This window comes from Phyllopteryx taeniolatus, chromosome 11, assembly GCF_024500385.1.
Source record: "Phyllopteryx taeniolatus isolate TA_2022b chromosome 11, UOR_Ptae_1.2, whole genome shotgun sequence".
Classification (NCBI taxonomy): Eukaryota; Metazoa; Chordata; class Actinopteri; order Syngnathiformes; family Syngnathidae; genus Phyllopteryx; species Phyllopteryx taeniolatus.
In genome coordinates, this window is record NC_084512.1 from 19,565,799 (window position 1) to 19,588,873 (window position 23,075).

Below are 23,075 nucleotides of genomic sequence, written 5' to 3' on the forward strand. Positions count from 1 at the left end.
TTTCATTCACATACTCGAGTAAGTGTGTGTGTGTGTGTGTGCGTGTGCGTGCGTGCGTGTGTGTGTTAGGTAGTTGAGTAGAAGTACAGTGGTGTCAGTTTGTGTGTGTTTATGATGTGTGTGGGTGGGCCTCTAGCTGTTTGAGCTCCTGGAGTCCAAGCCAAGTGTAGCGGTTAAAATCCTGCTGGACAGCTCCAGTGACAATGCACACACACCCACACCCACAAACACATACAAGCACACGCACACACTGGGGCTGATGAGGGCCGCTCCGTGCTGTTGAAGCAGAAAATGGGCTACGGATGCCCTCGAGGTTCATCACACATTTTGGGACCCCTTTCACCATGCATTTCAATTCGTGCTTTTACGACTTCTACCAGACAAACAAATATTTTTATGAAAATAAAGTCGTGAAATTACAAGAAAAAACTTTTTTTTTTTTTTTTTTTTTTTTAAATGGAAAAACAAAAGTCAAACATGAGAAACGTTGATATTCAATGAGAGTGAAAACAGTGATTTTAGAACAGCAAGAACAAAGCTAATAATACACTTAATACAAATAAAGTCAGAATTTTGCAAAGAAAGTAATAATTACGAGAAAAGGCGGTCTCTTTATTGTGGCATTACTATGACTTTAGGAATAAATTTGCGTAAAATGCAGCTTTTTTGCTGTTTTTTTTTTTTTTTTAAATGACTTTCTTGTAACATTCAAATGTTATTCTGTTTTTTTTCCCCTGGTGTGTGTTTGTGTAGGCGGGAAGTGGAGCAGCTGGCTGTGGTGAATCAACACCTTCAGGACACAGTGAAGAGCATGAGAGCACGCTGCTTCGACATGGAGAAACAGTGTGTTCAGCACGGACGCATGCACCACACCATGAAAAACAGGTACTCACATGTACATGAAAAAACACCACCACTAGAGTTAAAAAAAAAAAATTCCCTTCGATTTAAATAACTTTGCCTGGCTTTAGTAACAATATACTGGTGAGAACAATACCCGTGTGTTTGCCATACTCATGAACACTATAAGCCAAAGAAAAAAACTGAGTTCATCCATTGATGCTTGCTGAACTGACCTGGGGTCTTGCTCCTCAACTTGCAGAACACCAGCTTGTTTTTTTTGGTTTTTTTTTTAGACTTTACAGGCATAATGCTGTAAAAGTAAATTAAAAATAGTAAAAATAGAAATCTGTACGACTTCTCTCACACCAGAAAAAGTGTAAAAGAAATCTTACAAGAATAACGTCATATTGCAAGAGTAAAGTTGTCCTTTTACGATTTTATAGACAATTTTGTAAGTGCTTAAAGTTCTTCCATATTTGGCTTTGGCCGCAATACTTCAGTCTTTGTGTGTGTGTGTGTGTGTGAGTGAGTGACAGGATGCGTGTGTGTGTGTGTGTGTGTTTGTCTGTGTGTGTCCCGACAGGGGTGCTTGGCATGTCGCCTGTCTCTGCCCATGTGGCCCAGAGTGTGTGTGGGTGTTGTCCCACTCTGTAGGATCTCTACATCAGCACCTCACACACACACACACACACACACACACACACACACACACACACACACTACACTACACTACACTACACTACATATTGCCTCCCACCCACCAGCTAACCTATGGCCGGACAGGCAAACATAAGTAAAAGTTTAGCGTGTGGCAGCTGCATGCAAAAACAATATAGCTTGTCATAGGCGGTTCAGAAAATAGATGGATGGAAGAAGGATTCGCTCCTCTAAGTATGCGTGTGCGTGCGTCCTCAGGAGGTTCGGCTGAGCGGGAACGCGGCTGCCAAGCGCGGATTGGCCGGGAAGCTGGCGCCCAAACTTGGCGCCGTGTTCCCCAGCTGAACTATGATAATCAGCGTTGGCATTTAACAAGTTGTGTTTTCTGCTTTGACACTTTGCTCAGCGCATGAATCCTCTTGCTAGTTGCTGCACTCCTCAAGATTTTTTTTTCTTTTCTTTTGGACACACCTGACCAGAGTTTTTCTTTTGTTTTGGTTGTTGTTTTTTGCTTTTCTAGATGTTTGGCAATGTCTCTTTATTTTTGTTTTGTTTTATTTGCAGATGAATGTGTTTAGCAATGAGCGTATGCTGCTTGTGGGTATTTACATGAGAATTAGAGCACCTTGGAAATGTTTTAGGGGTGCAATGGTACACTGAAAATCATATTGTATAGTAAGGCAGTGTTTTCCAACCTTTATTCTGCCAAGGCACATATTTTTCGAGACTTGCGAGACTTGAACAGAAGCCCAAGTCACAGAGAGTGGAGCAAAACATACAAAAACAAGGTGTTGATGCGTCACTTATTATCATTGAACCACAAACAACATTGCGCGGTTGTCAAGGGAGAATCGGATTTCCCCGGCCGCTGTAGCTACATTATAATAATGCAAAAAACCAGAAAGGGACGAGCAACGGAGTGGCTGTGGATATTTGAGAGGCTGTTGGCGATGAAGCCCCATTCATTGACTGCATTTGTGAATTTCGGCGTCAGAGACCACACTTTGCCTCTTAGGTACATATGAAATCATCAATATATGTATATATTGTGAAACACAATACATGTATATCACTGTATATACAGTGGAACCTTGATAGAACAGATTAATAGAGGCCGGTGGGGGTCGTTCAATGTAGCCGATTGTCTGTTACATTGAAGCACTTTTTTTGAGGACATATACAGCCATATTAATGTACAGAGCAAAATTATTTTGTTTTTTTCATGGCCTGAAATGCCCAGTAAAGTACAAAGTTATTGTAAATAAATATTTTTAAAAAAGCATGAAAACGTTTCACATTTTATCCAAACTTACCACGCCGATGTACTTGTTCATGGTGACGTTGACGGACAGTACTCATCTTAGGCTCGTCGCTTTTATGAGCCGCGAGGAGTTAGTATGCTTCCTACAACCCCAATTCCAATGAAGTTGGGACGTTGTGTTAAACATAAATGAAAACGGAATACAATGATTTGAAAATTATTCGACCTATATTTAATTGAATACACTACAAAGACAAGCTATTTAATGTTCAAACTGATAAACTTTATTGTTTTTAGCAAATAATCATTAACTTAGAATTTTATGGCTGCAACACGTTCCAAAAAAGCTGGGACAGGGTCCTGTTTACTACTTTGTTACATCACCTTTTCTTTTAACAACATTCAGTAAACGTTTGGGAACTGAGGACACTAATTGTTGAAGCTCTGTAGGTGGAATTCTTTCCCATTCTTGCTTGATGTACAGCTTCAGCTGTTCAACAGTTCAGGGTCTCCGTTGTCATATTTTACGCTTCATAATGTGCCACACGTTTTCAATGGGAGACAGGTCTTGACTGTAGGCAGTCCATTCTAGTACCCGCACTCTTTTACTACGAAGCCACGCTGTTGTAACACGTGCAGAATGTGGTTTGGCATCGTCTTGCTGAAATAAGCAGGGGAGTCCATGAAAAAGACGTTGCTTGGATGGCAGCATATGTTTCTCCAAAACCGGTATGTACCTTTCAGCATTAATGGTGCCTTCACAGATGTGTAAGTTACCCATGCCATTGGCACTAACACAGCCCCATACCATCACAGATGCTGGCTTTTGAACTTTGCGCCCATAACAGTCCGCATGGTTCTTTTCTTCTTTGGCCCGGAGGACATGACGTCCACAATTTCCAAAAACAATTTGAAATGTGGACTCGTCGGACCACAGAACACATTTCCACTTTGCATCAGTCCATCTTAGATGAGCTCGGGCCCAGAGAAGCCGGCAGCGTTTCTGGGTGTTGTTGATAAATGGCTTTTGCTTTGCATATTAGAGTTTCAAGTTGCAGTTACGGATGTATCGCCGGACTGTATTTACTGACATTGGTTTTCTGAAGTGTTCCTGAGCCCATCTGGAGATATCCTTTACACATTGATGTCGGTTTTTGATGCAGTGCCCCCCGAGGGATCGAAGGTCACGGGCATTCAATGTTGGTTTTCGGCCTTGCCGCTTGCATGCAGTGATTTCTCCAGATTCTCCAGATTTTCTCCAGATTGATGATATTATGGACCGTAGATGATGAAATCCCTAAATTCCTTGCAATTGTACGTTGAGGAATATTGTCCTTAAACTATTCGACTATTTTCTCACGCACTTCTCACCCACCTGTTCCCAATTAGCCTGTTCACCTGTGGGATGTTCCAAACAGGTGTTTGATGAGCATTCCTCAACTTTCTCAATCTTTTTTGCCACCTGTCCCAGCTTTTTTGGAACCTGTTGCAGCCATAAAATTCTAAGTTAATTATTATTTGCTAAAAACAATAAAGTATATCAGTTTGAACATTAAATATCTTGTCTTTGTAGTGTATTCAATTAAATATAGGTTGAACATGATTTGCAAATCATTGTATTCTGTTTTTATTTATGTTTAACACAACGTCCCAACTTCATTGGATTTGGGGTTGTATTTCCAAATCCATTTCCAAAGGCGAACGGCTTGACCAAAAAAACAATGTTACTGTACCAAAAATAGCATGTTCCAGACTCCAAAGACTTGCATTTTCTTCTCCTCAGCGTTAACGCCGCATCCATGCCACTCTCTCTCGTCTCTATGTACAATTGACGATAAATGTACAATAGACAATAAATCGTCACATGGCTGCCACGTCAATGCCCACATTCAACATGGCCACCATGTAGGCACGGGCAGATCTAGTATTATTGTATATCTGTGAGCCAGAAATACGTCAGTCCCATCCTCTGTCTGCATTGTGCCACACGGCCAGTAAACAACAGCGCCCAATTCTGGAATTGACAGACTTTGTCATCGCCATTTTACATGACAAATGGCAACTACTGTATTTTTGGACACACTGTCCAGTCCCGACATTCCGTTTTATCCGATATCCGTTATATCGGGGTCCGTTTTATCGAGGTTCCACTGTACTATACTGGGACAGCCTGGCGACTGCTGGCAGGATCTCGCTTGGTCCCTGAAACGCAATTTGGTTGTGAAAGATCATATGATTCAACATGGCATTTCTGATTGCCCGTTACATCTGCGATCTTGCAAAGGTGTTCATCTGCCATTCAAGTTCCGAATTGCAGCAAAACTAGTTGCAGACTTGTCGGCAACGCTTGAAAACTAGCTGCAGGCGCGGGCCCTTGAACGCATCACGGGGCGCCCCATCTCGCTGCCCCGAGGCGTTTCAAGGTGTAATCCGTTAACAAGTTAAGCAAGCGAGTGGCCTCATTACCATCCAGCGCCTTCTTCCTCCCCTCCCCTTGCCGCAATCTGTGCCGTGAAGAGCGAAACATTTGGAAAATCAGCTTGATGTATTTTTACCGGGCTAAGCCGGCTGCCAAACGACACAGGGTTTTTTTTAACACACACTTTATTATTTATTTGACTATTTCTGTGTTGTTTACGTCGTGATGATGATGATGAGTGGCTGGAGCAGCCAAGAATGATTACAAACAAACATAGAACATATTATTATAACACATATTGTTCAATAAATAGTGTTATTATTATTGTTATTATTATTTTGTCAATTCTGTTGATATTTAATATTGTTGTTGGATGTTATTAGGTTGTTCAGATGTACCTAAAGAAGTGTCTTACTTCCCAAACTCAATTTTTTAATAAAAACAAATGTTGGAATTAAAAGTGAATCTCCGGATGTTCTAGTTTTTAATGAAAAATGTAAAATAATCTTGGAAAATATTTTTTTAAATGTTGAATGTATAAAATATATCACACTATTTCAATAAACAAGTGGAACGTAACAAAAATGTTTTTAAAAATGTTGATGCAATTTATTTTTATTAAACATTACAAAAATAAACATTGCTAAAAATAAATGTAAAAATATTGACCGTTACAAGATATAGTTGTTTTTAATTTAAAAGCTAAGCGATGACAAAACTAAAAATATATAACTAATTATTTAAGTGATTATTTTCAAATGAAATATAAATCGGTTACTGGTCACCAAATTTACCAGTTTTTAATTAAAATAATCTTTTAACATGTTTATGTTGAAGGTTACAAGCTATCATACTATTGTTTTAAATTGAAAGATAAATGAAATCTATTTAAATTATCATTTTAAAACAAAACTTAAAAAGTGAATGTTTCCAGATTGTTTTGGATTACTTTTAAAATTGAAAATATAAAAATATACAGAAATATTTAAAAAAGAAAAACAATTTTTAATGTAAAAATGTTACAAGATTGTTTTTATTTTTGTGATTCAAACAATTTAAACAGATGAATGGTATTTTATGCCAATGGACTTACATAACTGTAATGAGTTTTTCATATCGACAGTTCACAAAAAGTGTTTTGTAATTTAAGAGCAAAAAAACAAAATAGTAAACGTATTACACAAAATTACCAAAAACTGAGCATTCATATCTTAATAAAGGTGAAATTGGAATGAAAATTAAACGTAAAATACATATTTTGGGTGATGCATGTAGATGACAGGCCTGACAGAACCAACTGCATGTTTTTGTCCCATATTTCTCCCAAAAGGAGGCCTTTCTTAAGATTCAATTCTCAGATGTCGTGTCCAGTGGCTGCCTGCTGCCCTCTCTTCTTCATCTTCATCCTCGTCCTCTTCTTCCTCTCCTTCTGTCACTCGTCTTCCCGGCGTTTGTCGTCCGCTTTGCTGCGGCGAACCTCACGCAAACCTTTAGTCAGCGCACAGCTGCTCGCAGGCCGCCTCACCAATTATCACCACATACACACGCACACACTTGGGTCACATGCACACACTTATGCACTATATATGTCTGTGTGGGTGGTGCAACGTACAGAATATGCGCAGATGTGTGTGTGGATCCACAGGCTTGCCTGGGCCATATGGCCTCTGTGAACAAGGATGGTGCGTGCGTCTGGAGGAGGGATGGCGGCCCATGTGCACCATGAGCTGTGCAAGCAGTTGTTGAAATGTGTGCGTGTGTCTGTGTGTGCGTGTTGGTCTATGTGTGTGCGCGCACCAGAGGCTCCAGGAGATTGCTTAATGGAACAAATGGTCATGACGGGCCGCGGGAAGAAGGAACAGGCTCGCTATTACCGCGGGCGAGCGACGAGCCCTGGGGGGGGCGAGGGATGCTTCATCTGGGCGCCTGCCACACACACACACACACACACACACACTCACACAAACACACACGCGCACAGTGTGCTGCCATGCCCCAGAAGCTAGGACACCGCTCCTTGCAAAAACTTTTCATTTGCAAATGAGGTTGGCAGCGGTTGAAGAACATGAGACTCATTGCTCTGTGTGTCTTTGTGTGTGTGTGTGAGAGAGAGAGAGCTAAAGGATGATAAGATGAAGTGTCTACAGTAGAGTCTAAATGCCTGTAGTCTGTTATTGTACTCACAATACCCACAGTACATACACAGTTCCCTGCTATATCGTGGTTCATCATTTTCAAGTGATCGTAATGAACTGTTTGTTGTGATGTGGTTGGGGGCGGGTGGTAGGTTCAATTGGTGAAAATCTGTTAGTTTGACTCCTTCCACACGCTTTAACCTTATTAAAGCCCACTTTTGGAAGTATTTCTTAGCGCCTGTTCTCTCTCGTTTGCTCACACGGTTCTCCCAAAAAAGAGGCACAGTGCGCTTGCTTCAAGCTGTTTGTCTGTCCCAGTTAGTGTTAACTCCAACACTGACACATAAAAGAAAACAAACTTAATCATTGTATATTTAAATGTTCACCCAAAACATATAATTTTGCCTAACGAATGTTCACTAGCTTAATGCTAATATATAATGTGGAACAGCACAGAGAGTCTCATGGAAATTAGCATTAATGTTGTGGTAATTATAGACCTTCAAACAACTGCTACTTTAACACGAACAGAGTAGTAACACATACAAATAGAACAGACAACAATACTCATAAGCATACATTTTCTCTGCTCTGTGGGAAGGACGAATATTACTGGAGTTTAGTTCTCTGCCTCTTCTTCTTGCTCTTCATTACATGCTGCTTCTCTTCCACTAGACCTCAGTGGACTAAACCTAAACATTTGTACCTTTTGGTTGGCTAAAAAACAACCAGACTTTTAATCTTGAGGCAACGTAATGCCACACGGCCCCCGCAGCGTGAGGAACGAGGCGGAGTTCGCAACTCTTCTCGGACAGTTGAGTGTTCAAGAGATTTCATAGATTTGTTCTCAAGCAATTTTCAACGATTCAATTGGGCAATAATGTGTAAAACAGACCGATAGTATCGGTTCGTGGAAGAAACGTGAAATTGACCATTTTTGAACATAGGACAGCGACGATAAGCATTACTCCGTGTTAAGTGTTACATCGACTGTGGTATTTCAGCATTTCCACGTTATTCTGGACCAAAATTCTCGCATTTCTCCTTCCACATATCTCAAACAATTCAAATCCTTCCAAAAGTCACAAAATTCAGCACATGGAAGTAAGTAACATACAAACTATGTTCCACATTCCAAAAATTCACACTTTTCCCACAATTCCACATTTTCAACGGGAAAAAAAGCATTCATGCGAATGAGACATTAAAAAAAAGTTCCTGTCCTTCCTATTCCAACTTGTAACTGTTCAACTCATTCAGGACATCTTGGGAACAATTTTACACATTCCCACATTTTTCACAATTTCTCATTTTTCATTTCAACATTCCCAACTTTTTCATTATTCCTCCTTTTTCTTGACAATGTTCCCAAGTTAATGCAGACCTTTTACATCGTTATCTCCTCAGGATGCAAAGAGCATTATTTCTTAAATTCCCCTAATTGTTACAAATACACTACATATACATCACAATAACGATCCCAAATTAGGCAATCGTTTTCATATAGAGGATATCTTCACCTTCCGCATTCAGCAAGCGATTCAAACTGTTGAGCTCATTCGGGTCCTCTTGGGAGCTATTTGTCACATTCCCCAAATTGACACATTTTCCAATTCATGTGTTCAGCACCGTATACTGAATAAATAGTCAGTCCTGTCTTCGCCTCTAGATGGCGTCCATCTCTCATCCTCTGCTTCCTTTCTCTTCGTGTTAGTGTCTCCGTTGTGGTCCAGTCGGCCTTGTGCAGCCTGGGCGGCGTCACACATTTGTAGACATTTGCAGGATCGGAGCGCTGAGGCGCGGCGTAAGTGGCCAGAGGCCTCACAAGCTGCACTCTTCCCAAGTGTGCAAAGTCAGCGAGAACGCCTTGTAAAATGTACTAAATGTGCTCAAATGTACCTCATAAATGCGCTACTCCTGTTTTAACAACAGCAGTAGCGCCGCTCTTTAAGACACACTTAGACGTGTTGATAACACGCCTGCAGCACGCACACACACGGAGCTTAAATGAATGCAAGCACTTCCAAAGCGTTCTTTCACTTCCAATCTGTCTCTGTCTGTACGTGTTTATCTGAACGTAATGGTAAAACAAGTCATTGGGAAATTATTTAAGCTTTTTCTCATTCCCCCCCATCGTTAAATAACTCTCTTTTTTTTTTTTTTGTCATTTTCCGTGTCCATCCCTCACACTCAGATAAGACAGCTTGAAATGTACTTAAAACACCGTGCTTTATATCTAGAAATGACCTTCAAGTGATGGTGCAAGAAATTCACTCACTCCCTAAACTTAAACTAAGTCATTATATATTTTTTTATTTTAATATTCTCATCTCTTCTCATCAATTTAGAAATGATGTGAATTATTACCTTTTTTGATTTGCTTAAAATTATTTTGAAATGAATGTAACCCTTGGGCATGAATACGATGGCATAAAATGTACTAAAGATATCAGAACATTTTCATTTCACTAAAATGATATCATTATATATTTTAGACATTTTGTGAAATATTTCAACGCTTTCCTTTTTCCCTAACTTGAAAAGTATTTACTTTTGTTGCAGAAGTGTGAATTATTATTCAGTTTTGTACTTTTTCCACTTTTAAAAATATTTTTCACCAAAAGTATTTGAACAATTATACTTGAGTAAGATATCATGAAATGCACAATATCTTTTTGTCCACCTATTTGTGTTAACCGGAAAATGATATTTTCAAACTATAAAAAAATATTTTAGAAAGTTTGTGAAACATTTCTATACTTTTTCATTCCCTAATGTAAAATCATATGTTTTTTTAAATTCAGAAATTATTTGAAATATTATTCACTGTCACTCACTGTTCACTTGTTCTTAAATGAATCTATTTTACCCAATTAAAATATGTAATTTAATGTATCTTTAAATGAAAAAGTTATACTTGATTAGTACAGGATAAAATATACTATTTATGTAAACATTTGTTTGCCTTAAAATGATAGTGGACATTTTTTTTAGATATGTGAATTATTTACTCTTTTAATTCTGCCAATGTAATTTTTTTTATACATTATTTTTAAGCTTCTATTCTTAACTGTTTGGACTCTTGTAAAAGAAGTCAGCGTTCTTGTTTTTACTTTAGTTTAAATACACTTATCATGCATTTATTGACCTTAAAGGACATGACACACACACACGCGCAGGAAAACGATGAAAGCGAGTGTGTTTTGTGTGGTCGGGATGAAAATGTCATCGCACATGTTGTGCACGCGAGCAACTGGCATGACAGGCTGGTGGTGGGGTGGGGGAGAAAAAATGGAGAGGCGGGGTATGACCTGCAGACACACTTATGTTATAGCAACATTCTGTGTGTGTGTGGCAGCTGCAGCTCGACGCCTCTGGCGTTGTGTTTGCAACCAGGCTATTTAACCCCGACCGAGCCCACCTAACACACACAATCAAGAGATACAATATTTCCTCAAATAATGGCCATCCCTTTCAAATCAATACATAAATGCCTCCTTAAAAAAAGGTGTCCCCATTTCCCCAAAAAGAAATAGAAGAGGCTCGGCTAACTGTTAGCGTGTGTGCTAACTGCATTGCGTTTGCAAACGCTTCTTGTCATTTTCATTGTGGCGAATGACCAGTGAGACATGTTACACTGTTACAAGCACGCAACACAAGCGGTTGCTCCTCCCTTTGCTGGCCGATCGTTAACAGCTTCAGCGAGCTTCCTGATTGGCTATCAGGATTTTCAGGCAGGATTTTCTATCAGAAATATTGACCAGGTTTTTTGCAATTATGGTCCTCGATTGATTTCTGAGCAGATCAGGGAGGAAAAATCACTCTTTACACACACACACACACACCACAGGATAATCACTGCGGAGACGACTCAACCCAACTGAGGCTTCGGTACCTCCATGAGCAGCCGGTCGGCCGCAGCGACGGGATGGAGCAGCTCGGAGAGGCAAGGGAGGGCCAAACCATTTGAACATTTCAAAAAAGAAAAGAATCTTAAAACCAATTCTCGAAGGCACTGGCGGCCATTGGAAGGATGCCAGCGTGGGAGTTATGTGCTCCCTCTTACGTGCTCCAGTTAAGGGGCGAGCAGCCGATCTGACTTTGATAGGAAAAGGAACGAATCGGGTTGCAAATCTGCCGGATTATCAGTGTGTGTGTGTGTGTAAACCCCACATAAAATATTGAACAGGTTGTACGTTTACAGCGGTCAACCCGACCGTTTTCCGAGCAAATCGAAGAAAGAGCAAAAAAAATCCCAACACCACAGGATAATCGCTCAGCGTAATCTTTCAGACACATCCTCTAATTGAGCCTCGGAAGAGAGGGAGAATGTAGAAACTGGGCCTGATTATAAGTATGCATGTACCCCACTTGAACCACCCTCCATTCCTTCCCCTTTGACATTTTCCGACATGTCAGCATATTGATGTGCTGACGTGAGGGTTTGTGACTTTTGATGCCGCCCCCCACCCTCCTCCATCCTCATTCCTTTTAGCGCCTGTTCCCTCCTCGGCCCGCAGGAAATGTTGCTCTCCCACCTGTAAATAAACACGCCGACAAACAAACACTTTCTATAGACACTAGCTGTGGGCTACCTCTCGTGTATGCCACTGAGTGTGTGTGCGTGCGCGTGCGTGTGCGCGCGCTGTGGTGAGAGGGTGCAGTGTTTCATTATCAAGACTGTCAGGGGAAATTACTGCAGAGTGCCCCCCAGCTAAACCTGCTTGGAATTTTGACTGCTGTCATGCATACACGGGAACACACGCGCACACACTCTGTCCAGCAAGTGGCGTCCTTTCACCAGGTCAAAATGTCCCCGCAGAGGCAAATTTCCTTGTTTAATACAGCCATGAATCATCCAAGTTTCTTTTGCAGACTTTGGCAGTGGTGTGCGCGCACGCGTGTGTGTGTCTGTGTGTTGGTGCACAAGGCATTAAGCCACATTAAGTCCTAATTAATGAATGACTATGCCAGTGGATGGAGGATTGGATTTTGTGCTTTAGCTACAACACGCGCACACTCGCAAGTGCACACAGCCCTTCGGGAGTGGGTGTGTGAGGTGGATTTGAGTGGGCAGTTCAAGGTCTGAGGTTGGCCACACATGATTGTGTGTGCGCGTGTGTGTGTGAGAGAGACAAGCTGCGTTGAGCACATTATATCAAACTTCAGCTTCTGAGTTTGAGTCCATTAAAAGCATGAAAGGTTGCACATCATTTCCAGTTGCATTCCCATTTATACACTTTACATGAGCACACAATATCGCACAAAATGCACATTTTTTGTTGGTGGTTGTGGTAATTAGATTTTATACATATATGGAAACTATTTAACAAATAACTTTTGAATTTTATTTGACATATTTATATTTGACGTTTTCCAATCACTTTTAGACGTAATAAATTGTCATTATATTCATATCCCAATTTGGAAGTTTTCCCATCAGCTTACTGTGCTAATAAATTGATTACAAATACAAATAATCACATTCATTGTACATTACAATTTTCACCTCACCTTACAATAGTAAATATTTAGGATTTTAGACAGCATAATTTTTGTACAGGTGTGCCTTAGGCTGGCCGCAATAAAAGGCCACTCTGAAATGTGCAGTTTCGCTTTATTGGGAGGGTCAGTATGTGGTGTGACCACCATTTGCCTCACGCGGTGCAACACATCTCCTTCGGTTGTTGGTTGTGGCCTGTGCAATGTTGGTCCACTCCTCTTCAACGGCTGTGCGAAGTTGCTGGATATTGGGAGGAAGTCAAGTCGGTTAGGACGACGAACTGCAGTCAGGTCGAGACCCCGGTGAGGACGACGAGCACGCAGATGAGCTTCCCTCAGACGGTTTCTGACAGTTTGTACAGAAATTTTTTGGTTATGCCAACCGATTGTTGCGGCAGCTGGTCTCAGACGATCTTGGAGGTGAACATGCGGGATGTGGAGGTCCTGGGCTGGTGCGGTTACACGTGGTCTGCGGTTGTGAGGCCAAATTGTCTGAAACGCCTTATGGTAGAGAAATGAACATTCAATTCACGGGCAACAGCTCTGGTGGACATTCCTGCCGTCAGCATGCCAATTGCACGCTCCCTCAGAACCTGCGACTTTTGTGCCATTGTGCTGTGTGATAAAACTGCACATTTCAGAGTGGCACACCTGTGCAATAATCATGCTGTCTAATCAGCATCTCGACACGCCACACCTGTGAGGTGGGATGGATTATCTAGACAAAGGAGAAATGCTCACTAACACAAATTTAGACAGATTTGTGAACAATATTTGAGGGAAATGGCCTTTTGTGTATATAGAAAAAGTTTTAGATCTCACGAAGAACGGGAGCAAAAACAAAAGTATTGCGTTTATATTTTTGTTCAGTATATAAGTTTTTCCATCTTCTTACCATAGTAATACATTTTGATTTTTGTAATGTATTTTTTTGTGGGTTATAATTGTTAGGTTTTACAGTTAATTATGACCGCAAATACAAAAAATACATTTTTATATTTTACAGTTTGTTTTTCTTCCCCTTAGCGCTGTAATAAATACATTGTTTTCACTAATACTAAGTATTATAAATTTTTGTTTAACAATTTAAAAGTTTTACCATTGTCTTACATTTGTAATAAATTATGATATGCAATTTTTTTTTAAACTGAAGCTAAAATTTGAAAAGTATAGGGCAAGATTTGAAACCCCGTTGAGCATTAACACATGAACTTCATGAGAAGTTGGGATTGAATGTGTCACTTTCTACTTCTTCATTGTCATCATTTATGCAGCTGAGACTTGTCGGCTTTTTTTTTTTTTTTGCCTTTGGAAACTTTTGTCTAGTGGCTTCTGGCACTCAAAATAAAAACATTTAATGTTTCAAGGGTATTTTTGACACAAATTCCCAAAGAATTTTTTTTGTGTGTATTTCTGACACACAAATGCAAAGAAAAAATATATAAAAAAAAAAAAAAAAAATTATATTGTTGGCACACAAATTCTTAAAGAAAAATAAAATACCTATATTATGATTGATTGAAACAATATTTGTTTTAATCAGGTATTTGTTATATACTACACACATTTTCAATTTAATTGGCACACAAACACAAAGAAAAAAAGGAAAGAATTAGGTATATTTTTACAAAGTATTTTTTGAGAGTGCACACAAACTCAGGGGAAAAGGAGTTTTGGCTCACAAATTGTTAAAAAGAGTTTTATTTTTGGGACAATAACACAGAAAGAAAGGTAAAACAAAAAAGATTGCATTATTCAAATGGTATATTTTTGGCAGACAAATTCTAAACATTAAAAAAAAAACTTTAAAAAAGAAGCTTTTTTTCCCCCTTAAAGACATATTTTGGGTGCACAAGCTCAAATAAAGTACAAAAATAGATTTTTTTAAAAAAAAGTATATATTTTACACCAATTGGGGTGGGGGGGGGGGGAGTCATTGGTGCCATCCTGCTGATTTAATTTCAATTGACTTGATTTTGTACCTAATCAATTGTCTACTGTTGAGTGTTGTTTAAAGCTCTGATGGATCCAATGTTTTTTTCAATATTTGCTTCTCTCGCGGCCAAGACACTTTGTGTGTCAGTCAATAATTGAATAATTGCGTGTGTGTGTTTTGTAGGCTTCAACAGTTGGACCGTCACTGTCAGAGCAGCGCCCAGCAGGTGTGTGAGCTGCTGGCCAAACAGAACCACATGATGATCAAGCACACACAACCACTCCACGACTAACGCACACAATATCTGAAAGTGTGTGTGACTAAATGAATTTCTGAGAGCGCGTCACCCAGCACATCAGCGTTGGCCTTTCTGTTTTTATACAAGTTTAGTTTGACTTCATGGATTAGATAAATTGCAATACATTTAGCCTGTTTCTTTTGTGTTTAAGCAGGATAGCAACTGTGTGCATTTATAAAAGTTTTCACATGTTGGAATAAATGAAATCTTTTATTTAATAAAACCTTTATAAATTGTCATTTTTGAAATATTCAGTCTAATTAAAATATTTTTGTTACTAGATTTGTATTATAAATATATTTTTTTAAACATTCAGACATGCGGTACCATTAAATTTTATTATTTTCTAAGATAGATTTTCTATATTTTTAAAAGAATATTTAGCCAGGTATTTATCTGCAGCAAAATGTTGTTGTTTTTTGTGTGTGTGTCCCATATTTTTAATGCAATATACAGTGTTTTACCTGCTGCAAAAGTTAATATACATTTTTTTCAAGCGTTTTTTTTATTTTTTTAAAAGGTTGTTATAATTTTGAATAAAATTTATTCACTTACATGCAGCAACATGATAGTTAACCTTTTGCCTTTATTTTTTTAACACGTAGTTCATATTTTTCTAGAGATCCTCTTTTTTAATACTTAGTCATTTTTTTAATTTTACAGTTTTTAACTATTCAGAAAATTTATTTTTACAGATTCAAAATTGTTAATTCTTTTTCTAGATTAACATTTTTTTAAAAAATCTTTTCTTTACAGGATTTAGATTTTATTCCAAGTGAAATTTTCTTTCCTGAAATTAAAAAAAATTATATTCAGACAGGACCTGCTGCAAAATGGAATATTTTTTATGAATTAAATTTCTATATTTTCATTTTTGAATTTTAATTGTTTTTATATATCAAACTTTCTAGAGTTCTGTTTTTAAAAAAATAGAATATACAGGTTTTTTACCTGCTGCAAGTCAATGTAAAATTATTTTTCTAGTTTTTCCATAAAAAATATTTAAAGCTTGTTTTTTTTTTTAAAAAGTTGTTAAAACTTTAAATAAAATTGACCTTTTGCCCTTATTATTATTTTTTTTTACACGTAGTTCCTACTTTTCTAGATTGCCTCTTTTTTAATACTGCACTTTTTACATCCTGCACAATTACGCCCCCAAAAAGTAAAAAAAAAAAATTTAAATGTAGATGGCATATCTACATTATATATATATATTTTTATATATATATATATAAAAAAACAATTTCTACATTCTCCAAAATTTAATATTTTCTTATTCATGGATTTTTGTCATTTTTTTAAATTTTACATTTTTAACTATTCAGAATTTTTTTGGTATGGATTTAACATTTTATGAATACTTTTTCTAGATTAAAAAAAAAATTATGAATGTTTGTTCTTTTTTTGTGCAGGATTTAGATTTTATTCCAAGTTAAATTTTCTTTACTGAAATTTAAAAATATATATTCAGACAGGACCTGCTGCAAATTGTAAAAAAAATTATGAATTAATTTTCTATATTTTCATTTTTGAGTTTGAATTATTATTTTTTATATCAATAAAAATTTAATATACAGGTTTTTACCTGCTGCAAAAGTTAAATTATTTTTCTAGTTTTTCCATTAAAAAATTTAAAGCGTTTTTATAAAAAAAGGATGTTATAATTTTAAATAAAATTGATTCGTTTTACATGCAGCACCATGCTAGTTAACCTTTTGCCCTTATTTTCTTTTACACATGTAGTTCATACTTGTCTAGACTGCCTTTTTTTAATACTGCATTATTACATTACATCCTGCAAGATTACCCCCTAAAAAGTAAATAAATAAAAATAAATCTAGATGCCATATATATATATATATATATATTAGATAAACAAAACAAACAAAAACATCATTTAAATTTAATTATACATTTTTTTAACTATTCAGAAAATGTATTTGTATCTATTTAATATGGTAATTCATGTTTAAAGTGAACAAGATTACACCCAAGATTATCCCCCCAAAAAAGTCACAAAAAAAAAAAAAAAAATAATCAATCCAGATGCCATATGTATATTATACAAACCTTTTAACAAATTTCGTGCCTTGGTTATTTATTGACGCCAAAAACGTCCAAAGGCATTATTTATTTTCGTGTAACTATATAAGAAGGAAAATAATGTCCACCCCTTCTACACTTTAAGGGGGTATTTATATTTTTAAAAGGTTGATGGAAGCTGACCTTTTTTTTTTAATTCCTGGTTAGAGGGCCTCACTGGGCAATAGCACTGCAAAACAAACAAAACAAAACAAAATAAAAAAACACCACTGGAGGTCACTTAAATGTTTCTGTTATATTTTCCCTCCCATTTATTCCAAAAAGGGAAGATGGCAGATATGGCATTAATTGACTCAAACTCAAAACATTACATTTTTAATTTTCATTTTTTTTTTTTTTTACTTTTGTCCATTGTGCCTTAAAGAAGCACATCATATACTGTTCTGTATGTTGTCTATGAGACGTGTAAAGAATAAAAGGGAGGCATTTATTTTTTTTTCAGTTTGACTGCAGAATGAACACAAACAAGATGACATCCAATAAATTAGAAAACAAATTCAAGTGATAATAACACTGACATTCAAATGATAATAAATAGCATGACATACATTTTGTCTATTTCAACTGCATTGCATGTTTAATGCATCTTTTTTATTTATTTATTTAAATAAATTTCAAATTTTTTGTCTTTGTTTTTGGAGTGAAACCATTAAGGCTTTCCTGGCGTGTGAAGACAAACAAACACGGAAGGACCGGCTGGAACGTTGGAAGACGTGACCACTCCACGGCGACTGACGTGACAAACGCGCAAATGTCGCCGCACACGTTAAAGACAGACCGCCAACACTGGCTTCCATAGCAGTAGGGTCGCGATATAGCTCTAGCCTATCCCAACTGACTTTGAGTGAGAGGCCGGACTGGTTGCCAGGCAATCGCATATAGACAGACAAACAAAACATTCACATTGAGACAATTTAGAATTTTCAGAAGCTGGATTCAAACCAGGATCCTCTGACCACGAGGCAGACCTGATAACCGCTATTCAACGTGCTGCTTCCAACTATTTCTTGTTAAGTCTCACTCGCCTACCTTCGCCAACTTCACTTTTCCTCCACCGTCCTCTGCTTTCCTACTTGCGCCTCTCCTTCCTGTCTTCAGCTCACACACATGCACACACACACACATTCCCATACAATAAGTGCTTATCGATAAACTTGTCATGTCTGTCTTCAACGCGTCCAGTCATCTGCGCTTGTCACATTTTGATCACAAAACACACACAAAAAAATACAGAAGTTCTGAAAGTTCAGACTTTCACCAAGGCAAACCTACCTACATACACAGCAAAAGAATATTTATATGGTAATTCATGTTTAAAGTGAACAAGATTACACCCAAAAACTAAAAATAATTTACACTTTTTTGGGGGGGATTGCTGTTTATGCCCCATAAACAGCAATCTACAGTGCAACCTTTGGAATGCTATTAATATGTACTGTATATTATATACTGCATAATAAATATACATTATGGACGCCCTGTCCAATATAATATATGTCATATATGTACGACAGAAGACTATTAATAATGCTAAGAGAAATATAAGTAACCCATCCATTGTCAAACAATGGCCTTTATAAAATGTGTATTAGTATTACAATAAGACAAACAGTATCTTCAGTGTTGTCTTTGATAACAAAAAATAACTAAATTAGGGGTTGAACCAACTATGTCGACTTTACCACTGCACAATGACAATTATAGCTTGAAGTCGATTAATCGCCAATTACGTTTTGACAAAAACGAGCGTATTTGATGCTATACCACCATTGACATGTTGTCTCTGTACTAAGGTTGCACCGACTAGTCAACTAGTCGACTTTGCCACTGCGCTATGACGATTATTGCTTGATCGGCAATCACGTGTTTTGACAAACAAGTGTTATCTTTGATGTTACACCATCAATGAGGTGTTGTCTTTTATTGCACTGAGTAAGGTTGAACCGACTAATCAACTTTAGCACTGTGCAATGACGATTATGCTTGAAGTCAATTAATCGCAATCATGGGTTTTGGCGTTAACAACACTTGCGACTGGCTAAAAAAAAAAACCCAAAAAAACAAACAAAAACAAAAAAATCAATGGTCGATTAATCGACATCGAATCGACTACCATCCCCGTAGAGTCGACTACAAAAAAATCTGGAGTTGTTCAACCCCTAGTGCTGAGCAGCCGGGATATTAACGTGTACCACATTGGTAGCTACGCTACCGCTTTGTAGCAAAACGTTCCACTTTCTGTTCCATAGTTATGATTGCATTTTCCCTCTTTGCCGTCAATTATCCTCGTAAAGTCTACTGTGACGTCAAGGTTGAAACTTCTGAGGCGTATTTTTCAATGTTTTTGAAAACTAAATTAAAGGTTCTACTGTATTTCATGGAAAATGTGTCCCAATAAAACAAAACAAAAACAAAAAAATGGCCTTGGTGGAGGTCTGAACTCTCCGGCAACCTCTCATGGACACAAGACCTCCGCCAAGGAAGGCATAGGTCCTGCGCACAACCCGACCAACAAACAAAGAGACACACAAACTAATAAATACACGAATAATGCTTGGCGGAGGTAAATAAGTGACGGAACTGTTTCCCCCTCCTACATTCTTGGGCCATTTTGTTTTCTCAGCCCTAACGCACAGAGACTCCGCCGGTAGAATCAGGTGTCAATAGAAAAAAGGGGAACAATGAGTGGGATAATAAATAAGCCAGAAGTACCTCCACCAAGGAAAGATCATCATCATAAATAAGTTTGCATTGGACTCCCACGTCCACGGCGGCGATCTGTCTCACCTCCGTCCAGTCTTAAATCGACGAGTGAGTGTTGCATTGTGGGTCGTAAAGCTTTAAGGGGGCGTGATCGGGGAACTGCTGTGCTTGGATGTGGAACCTCCTCGAATGCAAACATGACATCCTTTATTGATTTAGTTGTTTGTGTACTAAATCTACGTGGATGTGTTGTAGCTTCCACGTTAGCAGCAAGTTAGCAAGCGTAGGCGTAGATGCGTTGCTAGCTAGCGATTAGGGCTGGGCGATTTAGCCGTTTTATTAATTACGTCAAGTTCATTGCTCAGGACGATTTATTTTTAGTTTTTAGTTTTTTCAAAAAGCGACTTTCATTCCCGCTAAGAAAATGACAACATGAGCAGAATTATTTTCATACTGTTTTCTATATGACAAAAAGCTATGGAAAGGTGGAAAGAAATGGTCTTAAATGTCGATTTTATGGTGAAGAAAGGTAAAAAGGGATGTTTAATGTTCATTTAGCAATTTTATTAGTCATTTATATTTATTTCATATTGTTTTGTGTATCCTAAATTATAATTATTTTCTATAAAGTGTATTTTTTTGTCAATATTTTTTGTCTGGAACAGATTAATTGGGTTTACATTATTTCCTACAGGAAATAAAATACTGCTTTGGTTCTTGGACAGTTTGATTTTAGTCAGACTTTTTGGGATGGATTAATAATGAAAACCAAGGCTCAAATGTATGTATAAATATGTATTTTTCTGTACATTTCTGTGGAAGTTAATGCAAGTTAATGCTGGGTTAAAAACAGTTTCAAAGCTAAAAACTGTTTCAAAGCTTGTTTGGTATCAGGAGAAATGAAACAAATCCCAGACGGGGGAAAAAAGAAAAGAAAATGTAATCGTAATTTGCTTAAAATCAGAAAAGAGATTTTATTTTAAGGCCATGTCGCCCAGCCCTACCAGCGACAGATCTGTTTCGCAGTAGTCCGGTTGAAGAGGAGGTGTATGTGTCCAAGAGGCAGATGTTGGAATAGCAGCAACGACGAGTGGGAAATTGCACCTGAGTCAACTCCTGCCTACCAGACCCACTCAGTCGATCCCAGAATGATTCACGTGTGCAAGAAAAGCCTGAGATTATATCCGAGCCACGTGTGAGAGTGCGTGTGCGTGCGTGCGTAGATGGCCAGGGAGCAGGGAACCAATCAAAGCACAGCAGTCCCATCTGGGGGACATCACGTTAGTGGCTAATCGCCTTCGTACCTTACGCTCCATTCGTAAACGATGAATGAGACAAAATGGCTAAAAAAAAAAGGAAAAAGGATGGCAAAATCCTTCCTTGAGGGGATTCTTCCGGGTCCCTAAGCTATGGGTTTTTCTTTTTTTGTGTTCCACGCTGATGACCTCATAGACCAGCTGTGATGATGTCACAGCAGCAGGGGGTGGGGTTAGAGGGAAGGGGACGGAGTTCATTCCCGCCCGCTGGCCGAGTAGGAGAACTGCGGGAAGTGCGGTCGTCTCTCGTTGTCCAGACAGTCCATGCCGTCCTCGTCAACTAGCGCACAACAACATGGTGAAAAGGCGGTTACCACAAAGGAGGCCTTTATTTATACAAATATATTTTTACAATAATATAAAACAATACTGTGGACCCCTGCTGTTCGTGGGGGATAGGGACCAGGCCTGACCGCCAATAGTGAAAATCAAATGTTTGTAATTGCATTGGAATTTTTTATTTTTTTTTAACCCAATAAATTATTGAATAAGGGCAGATATTGGCCGCAATCACGTTTTTAAAACAACATTAAGTGCAGGCCTGTCTGTTTCCTCCAACATCTAACCGGAACGCTCACGTTTACGTACATACACACATGCACGCACGCACGCACGCACGCACGCACGCACAGTTGCCTTCAGTTTCCCACACAATTGGAAACCACAGAACTCTAACAAAATGTAGGGTTGCTACAGTCTGTTTATCAGTAAAGAGTCTTTAGGGAAGTGTACGTGAGAATGGTGTGCTTGTTTCCATGTTTAGGTACTTATTGTATTCGGTATGTCAAGTCTTCACTAAATAGCTCATTTAATGTGGCTTCAACTACACTAATATTTGGTATATATTACCAAGTAATGGTTACGGTTAAGCCAATGCTCTTTTTGTACTGTGGATAAGTGATATTCCTGCCACTTGGCAGCTGCTGAAAGTAACTAAAAAGTTACTTGTAATCTAACTTTGTTACTTTTGAAATCAAGTAATCAGTAAAGTAACCAAGTTACTTTTTCAAGGTAACTGTGGCAACACTGCAGTGTTTTGAGTAACGAGCGTGGTCACGGAACAAATCCAACTCGTAACTCAAGGCATCACTGTTTTATTTTATTATTAAAACAAAGAGACATATTTTATACATTTGAACTTTTTTTTAATGAATGACTTGGCCCATCTGTTTATTTTAAAAATCCAATCTGGCTCTTAAGCACAAACGTTTGCCAACTTGCACATCATTTTCCTTCTCTCTCTCTCTCTTCTTTTCTTTCTTGCATTCATTTTCTTTCTTTCTTTCATTTCTTCATTATTTGAGTCAGTTCTTCCATATGACAGTCACATGACTATAAACACAAACTAATGACTGCTGTTACTTCATCTACTTCATCAAGGACTAAAAACTATTATTATTATTATTATTATCATCAGAGGCGGCACAGTGGGCGACTGGTTCACAGGTTCAATCCCCGGCCCCGCGTGCGTGGGTTTTCTCCGGGCACTCCGGTTTTCTCCCACATCCCAAAAACATGCGTGGTAGGCTGATTGAAAACTCTAAATTGCCCGTAGGAGTGAATGTGAGTGTGAATGGTTGTTTGTTTATGTGTGCCCTGTGATTGGCTGGCAACCAGTCCAGGGTGTACCCCGCCTCCTGCCTGAAGATAGCTGGGATAGGCTCCAGCACTCTCGCGACCCTAGTGAGGATAAGCGGCTCAGAAAATGGATGGATGGATGGATTATTATTATCCAATGACACATACACTATATTGCCAAAATAATTTAGATACCCAGCCATTACACTTCCACAAAGTGAAAATCAATAAAATATGGAGTCTCCAGCCAACAGCTTCCACTCTTCTGGGAAGACTTCCCACTTATTTACCATTTTTTCATGTTCACCATCCTCTTATGTTTTC

The 23,075-nt window shown here is 38.3% G+C and overlaps 2 protein-coding genes across 11 annotated transcripts in view; one reads left to right on the forward strand and one right to left on the reverse strand.

The window, feature by feature from the left end:
- The window catches only part of sdccag8 (SHH signaling and ciliogenesis regulator sdccag8), a 59,740-nt gene extending 44,450 nt beyond the window's left edge, over positions 1 to 15,290 (forward strand). For all 3 annotated transcript variants that reach the window (XM_061791101.1, XM_061791102.1, XM_061791103.1), the window contains 2 exons: positions 754 to 885; positions 14,937 to 15,290. In XM_061791101.1, coding sequence (XP_061647085.1) covers positions 754 to 885; positions 14,937 to 15,045 — 241 coding nt within the window. In that variant the 3' untranslated portion in view covers positions 15,046 to 15,290. The remainder of the gene's footprint in view (positions 1 to 753; positions 886 to 14,936) is intronic.
- akt3a (v-akt murine thymoma viral oncogene homolog 3a) overlaps positions 12,066 to 23,075 on the reverse strand; it is an 86,917-nt gene continuing 75,907 nt past the window's right edge. For 4 of the 8 annotated variants that reach the window (XM_061791105.1, XM_061791107.1, XM_061791106.1 and 1 more), the window contains one exon: positions 12,066 to 13,318. In XM_061791105.1, the coding sequence (XP_061647089.1) occupies positions 13,191 to 13,318 (128 nt within the window). In that variant the 3' untranslated portion in view covers positions 12,066 to 13,190. Of the gene's footprint in view, positions 13,319 to 17,562; positions 21,454 to 23,075 lie in introns of those variants that run through there. The other 4 variants (XM_061791104.1, XM_061791112.1, XM_061791110.1 and 1 more) reach the window with 1 other exon arrangement.